Here is a 20,653-nt window from a genome sequence, read left to right as displayed (position 1 = left end):
CCTATTTTATGTTGTATGAGGTTCTGTGTTGTAGGTGACCTTAGGATCCTGCTGTGTCAGTCTGCCTAATCAGACCTTTTTTCTTCAAATTTTATTTGACCCATTGACCTTTGTTTTTTTTTTTTTAAGTTTTTATTTTAATTCCAGTTAACATACATTTTGTTATATTAGTTTTAGATGTACGGTATAGTGATTCAACGCTTATACGTATCCCCCAGTGCTTATCACAAGTGCACTCTTGAATCCCCCACCCCTCTGGTAACGTCAGTTCTCTATAATTAAGATTGACCCATTGACTCTTATTTTACTTTTCTAGAGATCCTTCTGTTGCCTTTTGGTTTCTCTTGTGTGCCAAAGGGATATGTCTGAAGTTATGATTTATTTTCCACAGTTAGGGCCTGTGGCTTGGAACTACATACATTGATCGGTAAAATATTTTAGGTCGAAGCATACTGGAAGAATTACCTTGAAAAAAATATTTTTAAAGCCCATTCAAGTATCTGTAATTCATTTCTTTTTTTTTTTTTTTTTTTTTGGTAGCATGTTCCACACTACTCAAGACCGCACTTAATGGTGTCCCGTCGTCTCTGTTCAGCAGGATATGATTCTAATGAAAAAGTAAGTATTTAAATACTTTGAATAGCAAAGTTATAATGGTTTTACTTTGTCTCCATGCTGTGTTCACTGGACAGATTGTAAATTTTATTTTATTTTATTTTATTTATTTATTTTTTTTTTAAAGATTTTATTTATTTATTTGACAGAGAGAAATCACAAGTAGATGGAGAGGCAGGCAGAGAGAGAGAGAGAGAGAGAGAGGGAAGCAGGCTCCCTGCTGAGCAGAGAGCCCGATGCGGGACTCGATCCCAGGACCCTGAGATCATGACCTGAGCCGAAGGCAGCGGCTTAACGCACTGAGCCACCCAGGCGCCCCAGATTGTAAATTTTATTAATGATGTGTAATTACTGCTCTAATGTCATAGGTTTTATAGGTGCTCAATCTTTCTTTCTTCATTGTGGGCCACAATCTGAGTCTTAAATTTTGGTATCTATACCAAAAATTGAATAAATTTATAGTGTTTCCCTTGTATTCAGTAGAATAACATAACATTCTTAAATTCTGGGCATTGGAGAGATTTTGATTAAACTACTGATTTTTTTCCATTTAATATTTATAGGATTAATTTTGAAGGCATTTTTATAATTGTAAATTTTGTAATTTATAAAATTGTAAATTATAAATTTTGGGACAAGAGAATTCTAGTGAAAATCCTGATAGAGGATAATGGTTGAGGCTGTTATATGAGATTGGGTGGACGTGGAAGTGGTGATTATTGGGGTAAACACAATTTGTGACAGTGAAGGCCTCAAAGAGGACAGGAAGGAGTTTTGGTTAAGGAATAGTTCAGGTTGAATGTCATGAAGGCCAAACTGGTGAATGATTATTTGAGAATGAAGTAGCGGAGGTACGTTCTAAATCATCTCTTGAAGTAAATAAAACTCAGAAGAATCCAGAGGCTTGGAGGGACACTTGGGTGGCTCAGTTCAGTTAAGCATCTGCCTTCAGCTCAGGTTATGATCCCAGAGTTCTGGGATCAAGCCCTGTATCAGACTCCTTGTTCAGTGGGGAACCTGCTTCTTGCTCTGTCTGCCACGCCCCCTACTTGTGTGCTATCCTCTCGTGCGCGCGCTCCCTCTCTTTCTCTCTCTCTGACAAATAAATAAATAAAATCTTGAAAATAAATTCTGGAGGCTTGGAGAAAGGGTCTATTTCACTGTAGTTCAGTAGCAATACAATAACACAATTGCAGGGCATATCATTTTAAATTTTCTCATAGTCACATTAAGAAAATTTTTAACAGTATGTTTCAATTCTCTATCTAAAGTGTCACTTTTTATACTGATTATATATTGAAATATCAGTAAGATACTTTACATTCTTCTTTTTGTTTTGTACCAGACCTTCTAAATCTAGTATATAATTTATACATCTGGCAGTTTGATTCGATTAGCCACATTTGAAGAGCTCAGTAGCCTTGTAGCTGGTGGTTACTTTATTGGACAGCACTGGTCCAGATGAATTAGCTGTGATAAACTCACTATTATGAAATCATGTTTCTTAATTTTTTTGTTTTTTTTTGAAGATTTATTTGCATGAGGAGGGGGAGGAGTAGAGGGAGAGAATCTCAAGCCAACTTCTCACTGTGCACAGAGCTGGACATGGGCCTCTGGTCCATGACCCATGAGATCATGACCTGAGCCGCAAACAAGAGTTGGATGCTTGACCGACTGAGCTACCCAGGTGCCCCAAAACCCATGGTTTAGTATGAAAACTTCAGCATAGATAGTATGCCTTGGGGTGCTTGTATGTCTATGTATTTCTGCATACGTGTTGAGTTCGGTCTAGTAGTGAGCTGTCCTACCTAGAAACATTCTACGGAGTAGTCAGCTAGTACTTGTACTAGAGGTCACAGTCCAGAGTGAGGGGCAGTCTAGAATACTACAAAGGGTCCAGCTGTCTTTCTCTCTGTTAGCTCTGGTAGCCTTCCTCGTTAGCTATAATAGTTGTTAGAAATGGGCTGTCACTGATGAAATTAGTGCTGTGCAAGGTATGTGTTCTGGCTCTTAATATTAATTCTTAGCCCCTGAAGGAGCAGAATGGAAGAATCCAGTTGACCTTTGATTCTTTTTTTTTTTTTTTTTTTAAAGATTTTATTTATTCATTTGATATAGAGAGACACAAGAGGGAACTTCCAGCAAGCAGGGGAAGTGGGAGAGGGAGAAGCAGGCTTCCTGCTGAGCAGGGTGATTAATGTGGGACTAGATCCCAGGACGGTGGGATCATGACCTGAGCCAAAGGCAGACGCTTGGCAGAGAGCCCGATGCGGGGCTCAATCCCAGGACCCTGAGATGGTAACCTGAGCCAAAAGCAGAGGCTTAACCCACTGAGCCACCCAGGTGCCCCGGTGTAGTTGTATTATAGCACTTACCACACTTTGTCGTGATTGTGCAATATTGTACATTGAAGTTGTCAAATGTTCTTGATGTTTCCCTGTAATTTTTGATGCAGAGGGAATTTTAAAATTGGTATGAATTTATTTGTATTTATATTTTTATATGCATAGCTTATCTGCAAGAATATACAGGAAATTGGTAATAGTAGCTGCTTTTGGAACAAAGACCTGGGTGTCTCTATAGTATATTGCCTTTGGTATCTTTTATTTTTTTTATTTTTTATTTTTTAAAGATTTTGTTTATTTGACAGACAGAGATCACAAGTAGGCAGAAAGGCAGGCAGAGAGAGAGGAGGAAGTAGGCTCCCTGTTGAGCAGAGAGCCCAATGTGGGGCTTGATCCCAGGATCCTGGGATCATGACCTAAGCTGAAGGCAGAGGCTTTAGCCCACTGAGCCACCCAGCGCCCCTGACTTTGGTATCTTTTAAACCCTGAACCATATACATACGTTTATTTGAGAGAATATCTTATGTATGGGAAGTTAATTGATGTAATCAGCTTTATTTAGCTTGTGCACTAATTGGTGTTAACAGTCCTGTATTGGTCAGGGTTCTTTAGACAGACTGAACCAGTAGGATATATATGGAGATCTGCTGGCTCCCAGTTGAGGCCAAGTCCCGTGATCTTCCCCCTGCAAGCCCAAGACACAGGAAACATGCTAGTGTAATTCTGGCTGGGAGCCAGCGGTGTCAGTAAGTCCGAGGAAGAAGACCCATGCCCCAGCTCAATCAGAAAGGCAAAACAAACACTTCTTTCCTCTACTTTTTCTCTCTTGGGCCCTCCATGGATGAGATAGTGCTCCCCCACTTTGGGGAGGGCAGTGTACGGGGCTGAATCTGCTGACACGCATGTTAGTCTCCTCTGGAAACACACTAGACACACCCAGAAGTCACGTTTCATCTGAGCACCCTGTGGCCCAGTTGCACATAAAATGGACCGTCGCAAGCCCTGCGCAGGGAAGTCATGTAGGTGCAGATACTCGTTCTGATAGAGATTTTGCCCTGTTCGATAGGCTCATACTCCTAGATTTGGCATAAACAGTGTGGTGTGTGGCCCAAAGGAGTGAATAATAAAAGCTATGGCTAACACGTCCTGGGAATAAATTGTGTGCTGGGCACTGCTCTCAACACCGTCAGGGTGTTCTTTCACATTCTCTCAGCCTCTCGAGGAACGTGCTATTATTACTGTCCTTTTACATACCAGGAAATGAGGGTCAAGAAGGGTGGCTTGCCCTTTTGTGGTAAGCACAGGGTATTCCATGTAAGTGATGAGTCACTAAATTCTACTCCTGAAGCCAGTATGACACTGTATGTTTACTAACTTGAATTGGAATAAAAACTTGGAAGGAAGGAGAAGAACACGAAAAGGGTGGCTTGGCCACACAGGAGCATGTGGTAGGGTTGGGATTACAGCCTGGGCGCTTTGGTTCCGGACTGGCTCTTAACTATATTCTGCCACTCAGATAAAAATTAGGATGGAGTTCTTAATCCCTATAATGTTATAATCTGTTACATTAGCTGTAACAGTTGCTGCATGTGTAATTTCATTGTTTATGCTGTTTCTATCAGGTGTCATCTGTTTCATACATACTAAAATGTACATTTTAAAATGAAGTTCAAAGAAGTACAGTTTTGTTTTTTTTTAAATATTCTTCGGGTTCAGCAGGGGTTTACCATGACCACTTGGGTGTAGAAAGGCAGATGAGTTTGCAGTCTCAGGCTGGGGGTGGGATTAGGATACTTTAAGGGCCCATCTGTGCAAGGCTCTGAATGATGCAGGTTCTGTCAGATTAGGAGTTTACCAATTTTTTTTTCTTAAAGATTTTATTTATTTATTTGACAGAGAGAGATCACAAGTAGGCAGAGAAGCAGGCAGAGAGAGAGGAGGAAGCAGGCTCCCTGCTGAGCAGACAGCCCGATGCCGGGGCTCGATCCCAGGACCCTGGGATCATGACCTGAGCCAAAGGCAGAGGCTTTAACCCACTGAGCCACCCAGGCACCCCAGGAGTTTACCAATTTTTAAGGCAGAGGCATGTCTCAGTTTGGTTCTGTGCAAGGCTCTGAATGATGCGGGTTCTGTCCGATTAGGAGTTTACCAACTTTTAAGGCAGAGGCATGTCTCAGTTTGGTGGAATAAGCCATGTATAACATGAAGGTTAGACCAAGACTTTGAAAGCCTTTTCTGATGCTGAGATTGTGACTCCCTGTTGGGTTAAAATACTGTTTTCGGTTATGTAAGAGGACTTTTAAGATCATATATAGCTTTAACTTTCTTTTGGAAATGTAACTAAAACTTTTTCTCTAGTTCTATTTAACTTATAATAATTCACTAATCCAGAAATAGTTGCATACTAAAATGTATCCAAATTACTTGTAATTGTGTTTCTTTAAAAGGATTAGCCTGTACAGTTTTAGAATAGTAAGAGAACCTTATTAAATAGTTTCCCCCTTAGAATGTTATCAGTTTATATGTGGAAGTAAAGATCTACAGAGATTGATTGATTTGCTTCAAGTCAGATAGGTTATTGTTAGTGGCAATGCTGGGCTAAGAATTGAGGTCTCTAACTCCATGCAGAATGGACCTCTATTATGAGGCCTCAGCTGCTTCAAAATGGGGCTGTATTGTATTCAAATAGCAGAACCTGCTTGGTCTGGGAATCTTTGGGTATAAGCATAATTAGTTTCTCTTCTTAGTTACTGAAAATACCATTTAATGCCCAACAAAGATGATGGAAAAATTAGACTTTCCTTTGATGAACAACTCATGACCTTAGAATTTGCCTGAATCTAGAATATAAATTACCGAGTAAGTGGTCAAGCAATTCTATCTAAAGTTTTTTAGCATTCAGAAGTGTCATTTGAAGATTATCTTCTGGCAAGAGAATTTATAAATATCCCCTTAGTCTACTTATGATTACTGCATCTAATTGGTGCTTTAACAGAGTGATTACAGGGCCAGATCCTACCAGATGAGTTTAATAGCAGCCTGGTTGTGGATGAACATATGTATGATATTTAATACTGTTCTAGGAAGTAACGTTTTTTAAGATCACATCCAGTGTTGTGGGAAAGCTTGTTTTCCAACGTGAGAGTAACAATTTCTGATGTGTGTTTTTTTTCTCTTTAGACTTTTGATAAAATTCTTATTGCTAATAGAGGAGAAATTGCATGTAGGGTGAGTAGAATTTTAATCTTATTTTTCCATTTTCCTTTGTGAATTTTATTATTAAATCCCTTTAAATCCAAATCCCTGATAATAGATAATGTTTATGTATTTTAAAATAGGTTATTAAAACTTGCAAGAAGATGGGCATTAAGACGGTTGCCATCCATAGTGATGTTGATGCTAGTTCTGTAAGTATATTTTTGCTTTATTTGAATCAGGACCTTATTTATTTGTAGTTAAAAAAAAAAAGGTAGAAGATGTTAAGTTCTTTTTTTCCCCCTTGGCTCGAAAAGGATACACACAATTACCAAAAAAAAAAAAAAAAAAAAAATTACTGACTCCTGTATTAAGCAAAATGGAAGCATCAAAATGTCTTTAATATGTGTCTAAACTTTTTTCCCCCAAGGTTTTAAAAACTTGCTAGTTTAAAAATTGCTAGACTTGGTTGCTGACCACGAAGTAGATTTGAGCAAAGCTTGAAGAAGTTCAGTTCAAAGCTTCATGAGCTGTTTGTACCATGCTGCCTTTTGAGAGCACATTTTCCCACAGCTGAATTCTGTTTAATTGTTTTAACCTTTCTGAATGCTTCGTTTTCAGTTGAAAGTTTGATAAAAGAAGGATAGGCTAATACTAATTGGACATAGACACAAGGAATAGTATAAAGCAGTGAATGATACATTATTTTATTGGGGATTTTTAACCACAGCAGGCACATTTAGCAGTAATAAACTATGAAGGAGTAGAAAAAAATCCCATGAGAAAGGAATGTAAATTATTGGAACTTTAGGGTATGAAATATAAGAAGTTGTACTTAAAGTGTTTTTCATTCTTGCACACTACTTTTGGTAACAAGACCTATTGGTAATGTCAGCTTTTACTGTATAGTAATATAATGTGGAAATTTTGAGTATTTGTGATTTCTTGTTTTACCTATACAATGTTCATTTAGCTCAATTGTGACTGTCTTCCTTCTTTAAAAAAAGAAGAGAACTGTTGTGGGCTTCTCTAATTTCCTGAAAATAAAGGTTAACTATTTATCTTGTTTATTTGATGGATACATTTAAAATTGTTATTGTTTACTTAAAAACAGTTAAATGAAGCAATTAAATAAACTTATTTTATGTATGTAGGGTTTTTTTTTTTTTTAATAGTAGTTTCTGGCCTCTTTTCTTTGCTAATAATTTTGTTTTAACTGATAACTTCAATAGTAGTTTATATTCCTTACAAGATAGTCATGAAATCATGAGAAAACTATTACTTTAATCTCTTTCTTGATCACTAAACTAAGGCATTTATCAACAGCAAATTCCTTTAGAAAAAATTTTGTGTCACCCTAAGGCTAGTAATAGATTTAAAATTCCTCCTCCTTGGGATGCCTGGCTGGCTCCGTTGGTGGAGTGTGCCACTCTTGATCTTGGGATTGTGAGTCTGAGTCCTGCATTGGGTGGAAAGATTACTTTCAGATTTTAAAAACAAAACAAAACAACAACAACAATAAAAATAAAAAACCCAGGTGTGCTTGGGTGGCTCAGTGGGTTAAAGCCTCTGCCTTTGGCTCAGGTCATGATTCCAGGACCTTGGGATCGAGCCCCGCATCAGGCTCTCTGCTCAGTGGAGATCCTGCTTCCTCTAGTCTCTCTCTCTCTGCCTACTTGTGATCTCTGTCAAATAAATAAATAAAATCTTAAAAACAAAAACCCAGAACCCCGACAACAAAACCCTCTCCTTGTCCTGTGTTCATTTTCATTGTGTTCGTAGTTCCTGAGGTGTTTTCATTCATGGGTGAATTAAGAGAAAAAGGTTTGAATTGTGGACAGTCACTGTTTTTACATCAAGTCTGATAGTAACCTTTTACTTATTTTTTCTCCTATCAGAGTACAGGTAGTTCTCTATCCTGTGTTCTCGTGAAGAGCACTGTTGGCATGGATTGTCCAGAATTATATTTTGACTTTTTTCATGTTTATATTCCATTGTTGGTGTTCTGGCCCTTAATAGCATGACTACCTTTTCCCATTCTTAAATTTCTTTCTTTCTTTTTTGTTTTAAAGATTTTATTGATTTATCTGAGAGAGAGCATGAGAGGGGAGAAGGTCAGAGGGAGAAGCAGACTCCCCATGGAACTGGGAGCCCCACGTGGGACTCGATCCTAGGACTCCAGAATCATGACCTGAGCCAAAGGCAGTCACTTAACCAACTGAGCCACCCAGGTGCCCCCCCCCATTCTTAAATTTTTGGTTTTGTGTTCTTGTTAGGTGGAAGCTAGACTTGACCAGGGGAAGGAGTGCCCTGAGACAGAGTCCCAAGTCCGTCAAGTGGAATGATAGAGATACGAACTAGAGGCGAGGATCAGGATAAGTAAGCTACACATTAAAAGTCTGGGAGCACAATATCCTGACCCTGTGGCTTCCAAGGCCTTGAGGCTGACAGACCAGAGAGCCCCAGGTGTAGAAAATGTGCTCTCCTCTTCCTCTGCTCCAGGGTAACCCCAAGACTCACTTGGATCATGGGTAGAGCCCCCGGCTCCCGCCATGGAGAAAGTCTGCCTTGACAGGTACTAACCTTGTAGGGTCAAAAACTCCTCCTTCCAACCTGTGGGAGGAGTTTCTGAAACTACTGAAGCCTTCTTGCATTAGAGACCTCTGTCCTGTCTGTCACAGCTCCTCACAGCCCAGAGAGATCCAGTAATACCCAATCCTGAACGACCCAGAGGACTTCCTGCTCTCCCATCTTGAGAGTGAACTGTCAGCTTTACTGAAGTGCTTTGCACTTGCTACTTTCAGGCTGTCTTTATTCGAATGCTGGTCCTCATGTAAATCTCGTGGCGAATCCAAGTACCCAGACCTCCATTCACGGAACACAGACTCTCTCACCCGTAGCATTCTGATCTAGAGCTAGAGTGTCCCTTTCCAGGCTTTGAAAAAACTAGTTTCAAAAGAGATGGTCTAAGTTTTAAGATGGCCTTTCATATCCTTCTAAAGCGGAGATGGTAGTTTCATATAGTAAAGACTTTTAGTCACTTTTTGCTGCAAGTGGAAAGGAAATGAGTCTACCAGATACTACAGTACATCATTTAGAGTAAGACTGACCAGTCCCCGCGGTGCAGGCATGCGTGCTCAGCCAGAGCTTCTCTTAGTATGATCTACTTTAAGTCCTTTACTAAAAACATACTATTCAGGATAATAATGCTAGTTGGGATGTTCGAAGTTCAATTTAGGCCTCAGCAGTAGAGCCATATCTGCTCTTTGCTTTCTGTGTCAGTCTCAAGAAAGCCACGGGGGTGAGTTCCTCTGATGGTTTATTTTGCTTCCTTCACGTGTGATTCAAAAAAGATTACCATCATACCTAATCAGCTTTACAATATGGGTAATCTGAATGAGATGTGCTTTTCAGATGTCTGGTTAATGTTACAATGTTTGTTTTCAAGAGGTGAGCATCTAAAGTGTTACTTGGAGTACAAAAATCTTATGTTTCTTATATGTTAATTTCTTAAATGGAAATGTAAATATTGCAGCAGGAAAATACTATAACAGTTGATTGTTTTTAATGGCAAGTTAATAGTTTTCACAGATAATTTTTTAACATTTAAGTGGGGGAGAAAGGATAACAGTTACTACAACTATTAAGCAGTAAGTCATACAAAGAAAGCCAAGCATCTTGCAAACAATGTGTAATGGAAAAAATTGGCTTTTAAAGAAGATTATGCAGTTTTTCCCATTGGTCCCCTTTCCCTTGTCCTATTCTTTATTTTTTAAAAAATTTATTTTTATTTTTTAAATTATTATTATTATTTTTAAAATATTTTATTTATTTATTTGACAGACAGAGATCACAAGTAGGCCGAGAGGCAGGCAGAGAGAGAGAGGAAAAGAAGCAGGCTCCCTGCTGGGCAGAGAGCCCGATGTGGGGCTCCATCCCAGGACCCTGGGATCTTGACCCGAGCCGAAGGCAAAGGCTCTAACCCACTGAGCCACCTAGGTGCCCCTTGTCCTGTTCTTTAAAATTGTCTTCAGTTTCTTATCTTTTTTTGCTCTTCTGTGTGAATTTTAGGGTAAGCTTATTAAATTAGGCACATCCGCCAGTGTTTAGCTACTGTCTTTGTGTAAACATAAACTTTCATTTCTCTTGGATAAATACCTAGGAGTGGAATTGCTGGGTCATAGGGTAGATGACCGCCAAAGCAGCCTTTTCCTGTTTGGATAGTCAGTCTGTTTGGAGAGTAAACATATTTTAGACTTTGCAAGTTCCTTTGTATGGTCTCCTTTCCTTGTGCTTTTTCTTCTTTTTCTTAGGACCCTTTAGAAATGTAAAAATCATTCTTAGCTTGTGGGCTATAAAAAAAAAAAAAAAAAAAAAAAAAAAAAAGACGGGGCACCTGGGTGGCTCAGTTGTTAAGAGTCTGTTTTAGGCTCAGGACACAATCCCAGGTTCCTGGGTTCCAACCCTACATTGGGTTCCCTGCTCGTCGGGAAGCCTGCTTCTCCCTCTCCCATTCCTCCTGCTTGTGTTCCCCCTCTTGCCGTGTCTCTTTCTGTCAAATAAATAAATCTGACAAAACAAAACAAAACCCCAAAACAAAACAAAACCCCAAAACAAATCCAATCCTTAGATTGGATTTGGCCTGTTGGTGGGTGGTATTTTGCTGACTCCTGTCACAAACAGATGCATGTTTCTAAGAAGCTGCCAAACAGTTGTCCTACATGATTCTGCCATATTCTTGATTGTACCATACTGTTCCCATCAATAACCTGTTAGTGTTCATGTTGCTCCATATCCTTGTCTGCACTTGGTTTTATCAGTCCTTTTAATTTTTGCTATTCTACTGGTGATGTGTTATTTCATTGTAGTTTTAATTTACATTCTCTGATGGATATTGATGTTGAGTATGTTTTTGTATTAATGGCTATTTATATTCTTGTTTGTTCAGACGTATAATTGGAAGAGTAGTACAGTGAATATTGTCTGTATTCACCAGTTGTTAACATTTTGGTACATTTGCTTATATCTGTATCCAGATATATGTATATAAGTATATATTATGTTTCTTCTTCTTTTTTTTTTTCTTTTTGGTAAAAAATTTGAAATTAAGTAACAGACACTGTGGCTTCTCACCCCTAAATACTTTAGTATTTATTTCCAGGGAAAGGATATTCTTTTATGTAGACCCTATCAAAGCTAGGAAAATTACAAGTTGTTATGTAGTATAATCAAACTGTATTCATATTTCCCAACTTATCTCCAGGTCTTAAACTTAAAAAATATATTTTAATATATTTAATATTTAAATATATTATATTAAATATATTTAAATATATTAAAATATTAAATATATTAAAATATAGTAAAATAATTAATATTAAATCAATATAAATATATTTAATTTAATGTTAAATATACTTAAATATATTAAAATTTTAAGTATTTTAAATTTTCCTCTCCCTCTGTCTCTCCTCCTGTTTGTTCTCTCTCCCTCTCTCTCTTGCTTTAAAAAAATTTATGAGTGACAGAGAGAGGGAGAGAGAACAAGTAGGAAGAGTAACAGAGGGAGAGGAAGATGCAGGCCCCCACTGAGGAGGGAGCCCTATGCAGGGCTTGATTCCAGGGCCCTGATATCAAGACCTGAGCCAAATGATGCTTAATCCAACTGGGTGCCACCCAGACACCCCGAATGTCCTTTTTTCTTTTTTAACCTTTTTTAAAAAAAATCTATGCTTTACAAACCCAACATGGGGATTGAACTCATGACCTCAAGATGAAGGTGCTCTAATGACTAAGCCATCCAAATAAATGTCTTTACACACACACACACACACACACACACACACACATATTTAACTCATAGTTCAATAAAGGTTCATGAATTGTATTTGTCTATTCTGCTTTTTTAGTCTCTTAATCTACAATAATCCTCCTATCTTCCTTTCAGAAAGAAATTGTTTGATTTTCATCATACTGCTATTTAGGCAAATTAGCTTATAGGTATTCTGGATTTGTTGGATTTTTTTTCCTCAAGAGTAGATTCAGTTTAAATATTTTTTGAGGAGAATACTTCATAAGTGATCTTATTTCTTACTGTATCCTATTAAGAGGTTCTTAATGTTGGTGGTTCTGGTTACACTAAGTTTGATGAGTTGGTTGATGTAGCTATTAATCACTTTCCTCCATTATAATGGTAGATTTTTTTTTTCCTCTTGAAATTTTTGGGTGTGAATCTTTGAGTCCATGTAAATATTTGTCCCCCAACAACGTCTCCTCTAATATTTTTGCATCCACTGATAAAAATTATCTGACACAATAATTACTTTGGTTATATTTGTTTGGTGCTCCCTGTTGAGAAATATGTGAAGTCTGCTCCATTTTGAATCTGCTTATTGTTATTATCTTTTTCTCATACATATTTGAGACCTCCTTTCATGTCTTGCTCATTTTTAACTATTTATTTTGAAGCTTCTATCCTACTGCTCTAGTATCCCAAGTTCCTAGGTGTCTGTTTCTGACTTTTCCTTGTAATGGATGATCTTCTCACGTGTGTGGTTTTGGGCTTTTGACTTCTTTAAAAAAAAAAAGAAAAAAGATTTTATTTACTTATTTGACTGAGAGAGGTCACAAGTAGGCAGAGAGAGAGAGGAGGAACCAGGCTCGCCGCTGAGCAGAGAGCCCAATGTGGGACTCGATCCCGGGGCCCTGAGATGACCTGAGCTGAAGGCAGCAGCTTAACCCACTGAGCCACCCAGGCGCCCTGGCTTTTGACTTCTTAATTTGCAAACTCTGCTATTGAATCCTAGAATGGTTCGGATTACAGTTCTGGCCTGTTGGGTGGGTGCTGTATTTGTTTCTTCCAGGCTCTCCAGGGTATCCTTGAGCAGGGACTAATTTCTGTATTAACGTACTGGCATGACATTTGCTGAATAGATTTTAATTTTGAGCCGCAGCAGGTAATTTTAGATATTTGTCTTCCGTGTACTGAGTAGATGAATATGTCCCCCCTTCTCACTTTGGGCGTAACTTTTTGAGCAGCCTGGCCTTGTAGGGATTTTTCCTTCTAATCTTTAACTCCTTTTTCTGAGAATTGAAACTCCATTCTTTAATTTCTTTTCTTTTTTTTTTTTTTTAAGATTTTATTTATTTGTCAGAGAGAGCGAGAGCGAGCACAGGCAGACAGAGTGGAAGGCAGAGTCAGAGGGAGAAGCAGGCTCCCTGTGGAGCAAGGAACCCAATGTGGGACTCGATCCCAGGATGCTGGGATCATGACCTGAGCCGAAGGCAGCTGCTTAACCAACTGAGCCACCCAGGCGTCCCTCTTTTTTTTTTTTTATTTTTTTAAAGATTTTATTTATTTATCAGAGAGAGAGAGGGAGAGAGAGTGAGCACAGGCAGACAGAGTGGCAGGCAGAGGCAGAGGGAGAAGCAGGCTCCCCGTGGAGCAAGGAATCCGATGTGGGACTCGATCCCAGGACGCTGGGATCATGACCTGAGCCGAAGGCAGCCGCTTAACCAACTGAGCTACCCAGGCATCCCTTTAATTTTTTTCTTACTAGATTACCAGTTTATTATTTAAAGGTATAGTTCTGAAACAGCCAGATGGAAGACCTGAATAAGGAGGGTATGGGGAGAGGACCGGAAGCGTGCGTACCTCTCTAGGCCCACCACTCTCTTCGAGTCTCCACGTGCCCACCAACCCGGTTCTTTAGATTCTCGAGATCCCCACTTCCACTCTCCGTGATTAGCTGTGATACCAGCTCTGCTGGGTATTGTCTGACTTTCAGCTTCCTCTTTGTTTTTGATCCCTGGGGATTGCTTGTAGTTTCTTGTAAGCCAAGTTGCTCATTTAAAGGGTGTTTGTTAAATTTAATCTAGGGTTTCAGGTGCTTGTAGGGAGGGTTTGCAGGTTATCTAGTTGGCTTATTCTTGGATAGTCTTAAAATAGTATAGTATGTTGAGGAGGTTGTCCTGCTTTTTTTGAGAAGTGAAGACTGATAGAGAACAATATCAAAATCGGACTTAGGAAGGCAGTTCATAGACACAAGATGAGATTATTGTGGCTGTGTCCAGGGAATGAGGCAAGAGTCCACCAGCAGTTTAATGGGCTACAGTGGGAAATGGTCAGGATAGAAGAAGCGAAATGGGCATTATGCTTCTTACCAAGTCATGAATTGTCTTTTATGTGTTCTCCATGCCCTTATTATTCTTTGGAAGGATTTTTTTGGAATGATAAAGGGACGATAGGCCTAGTGGAAGACTGTATCCTGCTAGAATTTTGGATTGTGTTGTATCTGCAGATCAGTTTGGGAAGTGTTATTCTCAATTTTAAGTCCTCCTATGGACTTGGACATTCCATTTGATGTGATTCCACTTTGATTGCTTTAATTTCAGCGGTGTTTTGTAGTTTTCAGTGTATAAGTTTTGCACTTAACTTTGTTATTTTTATTAGTAAGTATTTAGTATTTTTAATATTAGGATTGTAATATTTTAAATTTCAGTTTTTATTAATTGCAAGTTAATAGAAATACAATCAACTTTGGCATAGTGATCATGTGTTCTGCTACCTTGCTGAACTTGTTCATTAGTTTCTGTATATGTATGTGTTGTTTTTTTTTTTTTTTTTAATAGATCCTTAGGAGTATCACTAGAAGACCATGTGCAAATAGAAATAGTTTTACTTCTTTCTTTTCAGTCTGGGTGCTTTTTATTTTGTATTCTTTCTTAATTGTCCTGGCTTTGACCTTCAGAATGATAATTGAAGTAGTGAGAGTAAGCATTTTGTTTTATTCCGCATCTTTGGGGGAAAGCATTCAGTATTTCACAATTACGTTTGATTTAGGCTCTGGGATTTTCATAAATTCCCCATTATCAGGTTGAGGAAATGCCCTGATATTTCTAGATTATTGAGTATTTTTTCGTGATTGGACATTAGACTATTTCAAATGCTTTTCTGTGTCTACTGAGATGATACGGTTCTTGTTCAGTATTCTAGTGATAGGGTGTATTACATTAATTTTTTTTTTTTTTTTAAGATTTTATTTATTTATTTGGCAGAGAGAGAGATCACAAGTAGGCAGAGAGAGAGAGGAGGAAGCAGACTCCCTGTGGAGCAGAGAGCCAGATTCGGGGCTCGATCCCAGGACCCTGGGATCATGACCTGAGCTGAAAGCAGAGGCTTTAACCACTAAGCCACCCAGGCGCTTCTACATTAAGTTTTGAATATTAAACCAGCCTTGCATTCCTGGGCTATGTCACACTTGGTCATGGTGTATAGTTTTTTGTATGTGTTGCTGGATTCATTTTATTAGCGTTTCGTTGAGAAATTTTCATCCATGGTTATAAGAGCTTTTGGTCTCTAGTTTTCTTGTGATGGCTTTGTTTTTGGTATCAGAGTGATGTTGGCCTCATAAGTTGGGAAGTGTTCCCTCATCTCTTACTTTTTTGGGAAGAGTCTGTGAAGAATTGGCATTAGCTATTCCTTAAATGTTTTGGTAGAATTCACCAGTGAAGCATCTGGTTTTGGGCTTTTCTCTATGGGAAACTGTGTTTTTTGTTTTATTTTTGAAGATTTTATTTTTTTAAAGATTTTATTTTTAAGTAATCTCTCTATTCAGCATGGTGCTTGAACTCACAACCCTGAAATCATGAGTCGAATACCTACCCTATTGACTAAGCCAGGCAGGATCCCTCTGTGGATGATTTTTCAATTATTAAATCTCTTTTACAGGTTTATTCAGGTTTTGTTTTTTTATGAGTCAGTATCTGTATTTGGTATCTTTCTAGGTTTATTGATAGGATTGTAGTATTTCCTTATTTTTGTTTCTGTAAGTTTGGTAATAATTTCTTACATTCCTGATTTTACGCACCTGCGTTTTTTTTTCCTTGGTCACTTGAACTAAAGGTTTTCAATTTTTTTTTTTTTTTTTTTTAAAGATTTTATTTATTTGACAGAGAGAGATCACAAGTAGGCAGAGAGGCAGGCAGAGAGAGAGAGAGAGGAGGAAGCAGGCTCCCCACTAAGCAGAGAGCCCGATGTGGGACTCGATCCCAGGACCCTGAGATCATGACCTGAGCCGAAGGCAGCGGCTTAACCCACTGAGCCACCCAGGCGCCCTAAAGGTTTTCAATTTTATTGATATGTTCAAAGTGCCAATATTTGATATTATCTTTCTCTTTTTAATTCTCTACCTCATTTATGTTTAGTCTTTATTATTCCCTATATTCTGCTTGCTCTGGGTTATTTTGCTCTTTTTAAGAGTTCCTTTCCTTTTATTTTTCTTTTCTCTTCATCTTCTTCTTCTTCTTTTTTTTAGATTTACTCATTCACTTGAGAGAGAGGCAGAGGGAGAGAGCAATCCAAGCAGACTGTGTTGGGCATGGAGTCTGATTCAGGGCTCCGACCCATGACCCTGAGATCACGACTCTCGCTGAAATCAAGAGTTGGAGGCTAAACTGACTCTGCTGCACAGGAAAAAAAACAGACAAAACAAAACCTTAAAAAATTTTTAAACTATTTTTAAAATTTTTATTAAAGTTTCTATTTATGTATTTGAGAGAGAGAGCGAGAGAGAGAGCGCATGAGAGGGGAGAAGCTCAGAGGGAGAAGCAGACTCCCTGCGGAGCTGGAAGCCTGTTGCGGGACTTGATCTGGGGACTCCGGGATCATGAGCTGAGCAGAAGGCAGTTGCTTGACCAACTGAGCCACCCAGGTGCCCTCCCCTTAAACTTTTGTAAGGTAGAAGATGAGGTTGTTGACTTGATGTATGTATGTATATATATAAGTATGTATTTATTTTTTTTTAAAGATTTTTTTTTTTTTTGACAGCACAAGAGGGGGAGCAAGAGGGAGAAGCAGGGTCCCCACTGAGCAGGAAACCCAAATATTTTGGTATTTTGTTTTACATTTTTATTTTAAAAGTATTTATTTCCCTTGTGATTTTTTGACCCACTAGTTATTTAGGAGTGTGGTGTTTAATCCACATTATTTGTGAGCTTCCCAAGATTGTTTTCTTTCCTCATTTCCAGTTTCCTTCTATTTTGGCTGGACAACATGCTTTCTGTTTCTTTCTTTCTTTGTTTCATTTCTTTTTCTTTCTTTTTTTTTTTTTAAGATTTTATTTATTTGACAGTGTGTGTGCACAAGCAGGATGGGGGTAGAAGGAGAGGGAGAAGCAGACTCCCTGCTCATTGGGGAGCCTATGTGGGGCTCAATCCCAGGACCGTGAGATCATGACCGGAGGCAATGGCAGACGCTTAACTGACTAAGTCACCCACGCACCCCTCTGTTTGTATCTTTTAAAATTTCTTGGTGTTTGTTTTATGTCTTAGCATATGTTCTATCATGGAGACTATTTCATGGGACCTTAATGAGAATGTCTGGTCTGCTGTTTTGTGCAGTGTTCTCTAGATCCTTTTAGGACTGGTTGGTTCACTGCAGTATTCAAGTCTTCTGTTTCCTTGTTGATCTTCTGGTTGTTTGTCCATTATTGAAAGTGAGGTTTAACATGCTTTTAATAAATGTTAAGTATTTGTTTTGTTTTGCTTGGAGTACAAGATTGGTGATAGTTATAGACCTGTAACTGTGCACGAAAGAGCCTGAATAAGGTAAGAGATCACTGACTAAGGGACTCTGGGTTGTTACGGAAGGAATGGAGTAGAGTGTTCAGGTAGAGATTCTCATAAGAATTCTTTGCAGTGTTCAGTAAGCAAGAAATTTTGACACTACTAGAATTGCTATAGACTTAGAGAAAGAAAAATAGATTTCCTTTTTAGAAAATACTTATTTTTTTATGAAACTACCATAAGAACTCAGCAATCAAAATCTGGGCAAAGATAGTAAGCGAAAAATAAAATTACAATGACTGTCATATATTGATAGAAGAATCCTAATAGGAAATAGGGTAACATAATTTATTTAAATAGTGTGCTGCAGCCACACAGAATGTATTCATGACATTTCAGTATGGTTCAGTATTAGAGACTATTAACTTAATTGAATATACTAATAAGGTAGTAGAGGGAAACTAGATGATCATCTTGATAGAAGCGGAAATGTCATTACAAGAAATTCACTGTCTTCTTGTAAAATCCTTAGTAAAACAGGATTAGATGCATGCTGCCTTCCCTTAATAAAAAGGTTATACCTCATGGAAGCATTCTTATGAAATTCAGGATGAAGACTGATAGATTCATTATCACTACTATGATTTAATAGCATTTAAAAAAATATTTATTTATTTGAGACACAGTGAAGGAGGGAATACAAGCAGGGGGAGTGGGAGAGGGAGAAGCAGGCTCCTGGCTGTGTAGGGAGCCTGATGCAGGGCTTGATTTTAGGACCTTGTGGTCATGACCCAAGCTGAAGGTAGAGGCTTAATGACGGAGCCACCTAGGTGCCCCAGTAGTATTCTAGAAGTGCTAAGTAATGCATTTAGACAAGAGTTGTAAAATGGTGGGAGGGAAAGGCAGAAATAGTAAGATTGTATTGTTTCTAGTTATACAGTTAACTGAATAATTCTTCAGAAATAGTAAAAAAAAAATCTCTCTGGTAGTTAAATAATATATATAGCTTTCCTGTATATGTATCAACAAGGTGGAAAACACAATATAGCTTCATAGAAATAGTGGAAAAGGTAAAACACTTTGGTCTGAAATTTGTAGGACTTAAATTTCTTATTTTTGTGTAGGGAAATTGTATAGTATAAATAGTATAAATACTAGTTATTTGAGGGGCACCTGGGTGACTAAGTCGTTAAGCATCTGCCTTCAGTTCACATCTGGGTCCTGGGTCCTGGGTCCTGAGATGAAGCCTGCTCGGTGGGAAGCCTGCTTGTCCCTCTCCCACTCGCCCTGTTTGCATTGCCTCTCTCGCTGTTGCTTGCTCTCTCTCTCTGTCAAATAAATAAATAAAATCTTTAAAAATAGAAATATTAGTTATTTGAAAGTTAGTGTACTTTTTCGGTTAAATCCTAATGTAATGTAATATGGTGGAGGGGGATTGACAAAGGACTAAATTTGCAGAACGGCCGAGCCAATTCTGTGGAAAATTGAATAGGGGACTATTTTGACAGATATTAAAGTACATTTTAATATTTTACTAGCAGAAATAATCAGGGCCAGTCCATAAAACATTGGAGCAAGAAGAGACAAGGCTTTGGAGTAAATTAATTAGATTTTAGGCAGAGGGCCGATACAGGAGAACTTCTTGATTTGTTGATGTGGGCCTTATTATTATATTGACTTATTTAGGTAGTCACAGGGAAGTGAAGAAGTATAAAAGATAAGAAATAATTTGGGTTTAGTGACTGGGACCTCCTAAATTGGAAGCTGGATCCTACTTCATTAGTTTGGTCAATAATGGGAACAAAGAATTGGTGAAATTAAAGGTTGTACTCAAAATGCATGTTAGGTAACTGTTTACTTTTACAACTTTAAAAAAAAAGATTTATTTATTTTGAGAGCGAGTGTGCGTGTGAGGGAGCATGAGCAGGAGGTGGTGGGAGGAACCAAGGCAGAAGCAGGCTCCCCGCTGAGCAGGGAAACCAGTCGAGGGGCTCTAGATCCCAGGACCCTGGGACCTGAGCCAAAGGCAGGCACTTAACTCACTGAGCCTCCCAGGTGTCTCTACAACTTTGTTTTTTAAAAAACTCATATGCTTTCCCATGCGAAATAGCAAAATACTGCTATTTATATCAAACCTCTGAAGTCACGGTTTTGATTTTTCTTAAAATGGATTAAATGATTTCTGTATTTTAACCTTTGACTATATTTTCTATCTGGACTCTTAAATTGAATATGTCACAATTTTGTTCCTTTGTGTACAGTAGTGTTGGATTTAAATGAGAAATACCTGATAATGACTGCTTTAAAACAAAACTTAAAATCAGGAAGTAGTCATCGTGACTCACATCTTGGTCAGGCAGCCTGCTCTTTGAAGTACGATTCCTGGTGGGTATTGTAGTCTTACCCTTAGGATTCAGTAATGAGATTGAGCAGGGTTTCCTGTGAGCACTCTGGGATGATTGACAGTAAGGTGAGGGGAATCATCACTTAGCATGCCTACCCTTGATACTATTTCCCTGCTGTCTGGGGAGGGACCGAGGACAAATAGGACTTCGTGATGTCTATGTAATTAGTGTATGTTGGTTCCAGCTGAACAAACTGGAGGGTAATGATCAGGTAAAGGAAGAAGGAATACATTAAAGTAGGCTAAGGTATAAAAGACCTTTGGGAAAACCTTATAAAATTTTTATGGGGTTGTTAGAATATCTTTTTTATTTTTGCATTTTTTTATGTGTCTGTTGTTAGAATATTTTTAGTTTTTTCTTAGATATATAGAGGTGAAAGCATTTTAAAGGTAAACTCATGCATTAACTTTTTATCATTTGTATGATAGACTTTTCAGGATATTTTTCAACCTTTAAGTATTTGGAAAAGAGTTAAAGTTCTTAAGTTAATATGTTTCACAGTCTGTTAAGAACTTACTTAATCATTGA

The 20,653-nt window shown here is 38.3% G+C and overlaps 1 protein-coding gene across 2 annotated transcripts in view; it reads left to right on the top strand.

Moving 5' to 3' along the window:
- Positions 1-20,653, top strand: part of PCCA (propionyl-CoA carboxylase subunit alpha) — a 414,664-nt gene that overhangs the window by 31,645 nt on the left and 362,366 nt on the right. For both annotated transcript variants that reach the window (XM_059143714.1, XM_059143713.1), the window contains 3 exons: positions 541-618; positions 6,141-6,188; positions 6,299-6,367. In XM_059143714.1, coding sequence (XP_058999697.1) covers positions 541-618; positions 6,141-6,188; positions 6,299-6,367 — 195 coding nt within the window. The remainder of the gene's footprint in view (positions 1-540; positions 619-6,140; positions 6,189-6,298; positions 6,368-20,653) is intronic.

This window comes from Mustela lutreola, chromosome 13 (assembly GCF_030435805.1).
Source record: "Mustela lutreola isolate mMusLut2 chromosome 13, mMusLut2.pri, whole genome shotgun sequence".
Taxonomy (NCBI): Eukaryota; Metazoa; Chordata; class Mammalia; order Carnivora; family Mustelidae; genus Mustela; species Mustela lutreola.
This window is presented reverse-complemented; position numbering and strand designations above follow the sequence as displayed.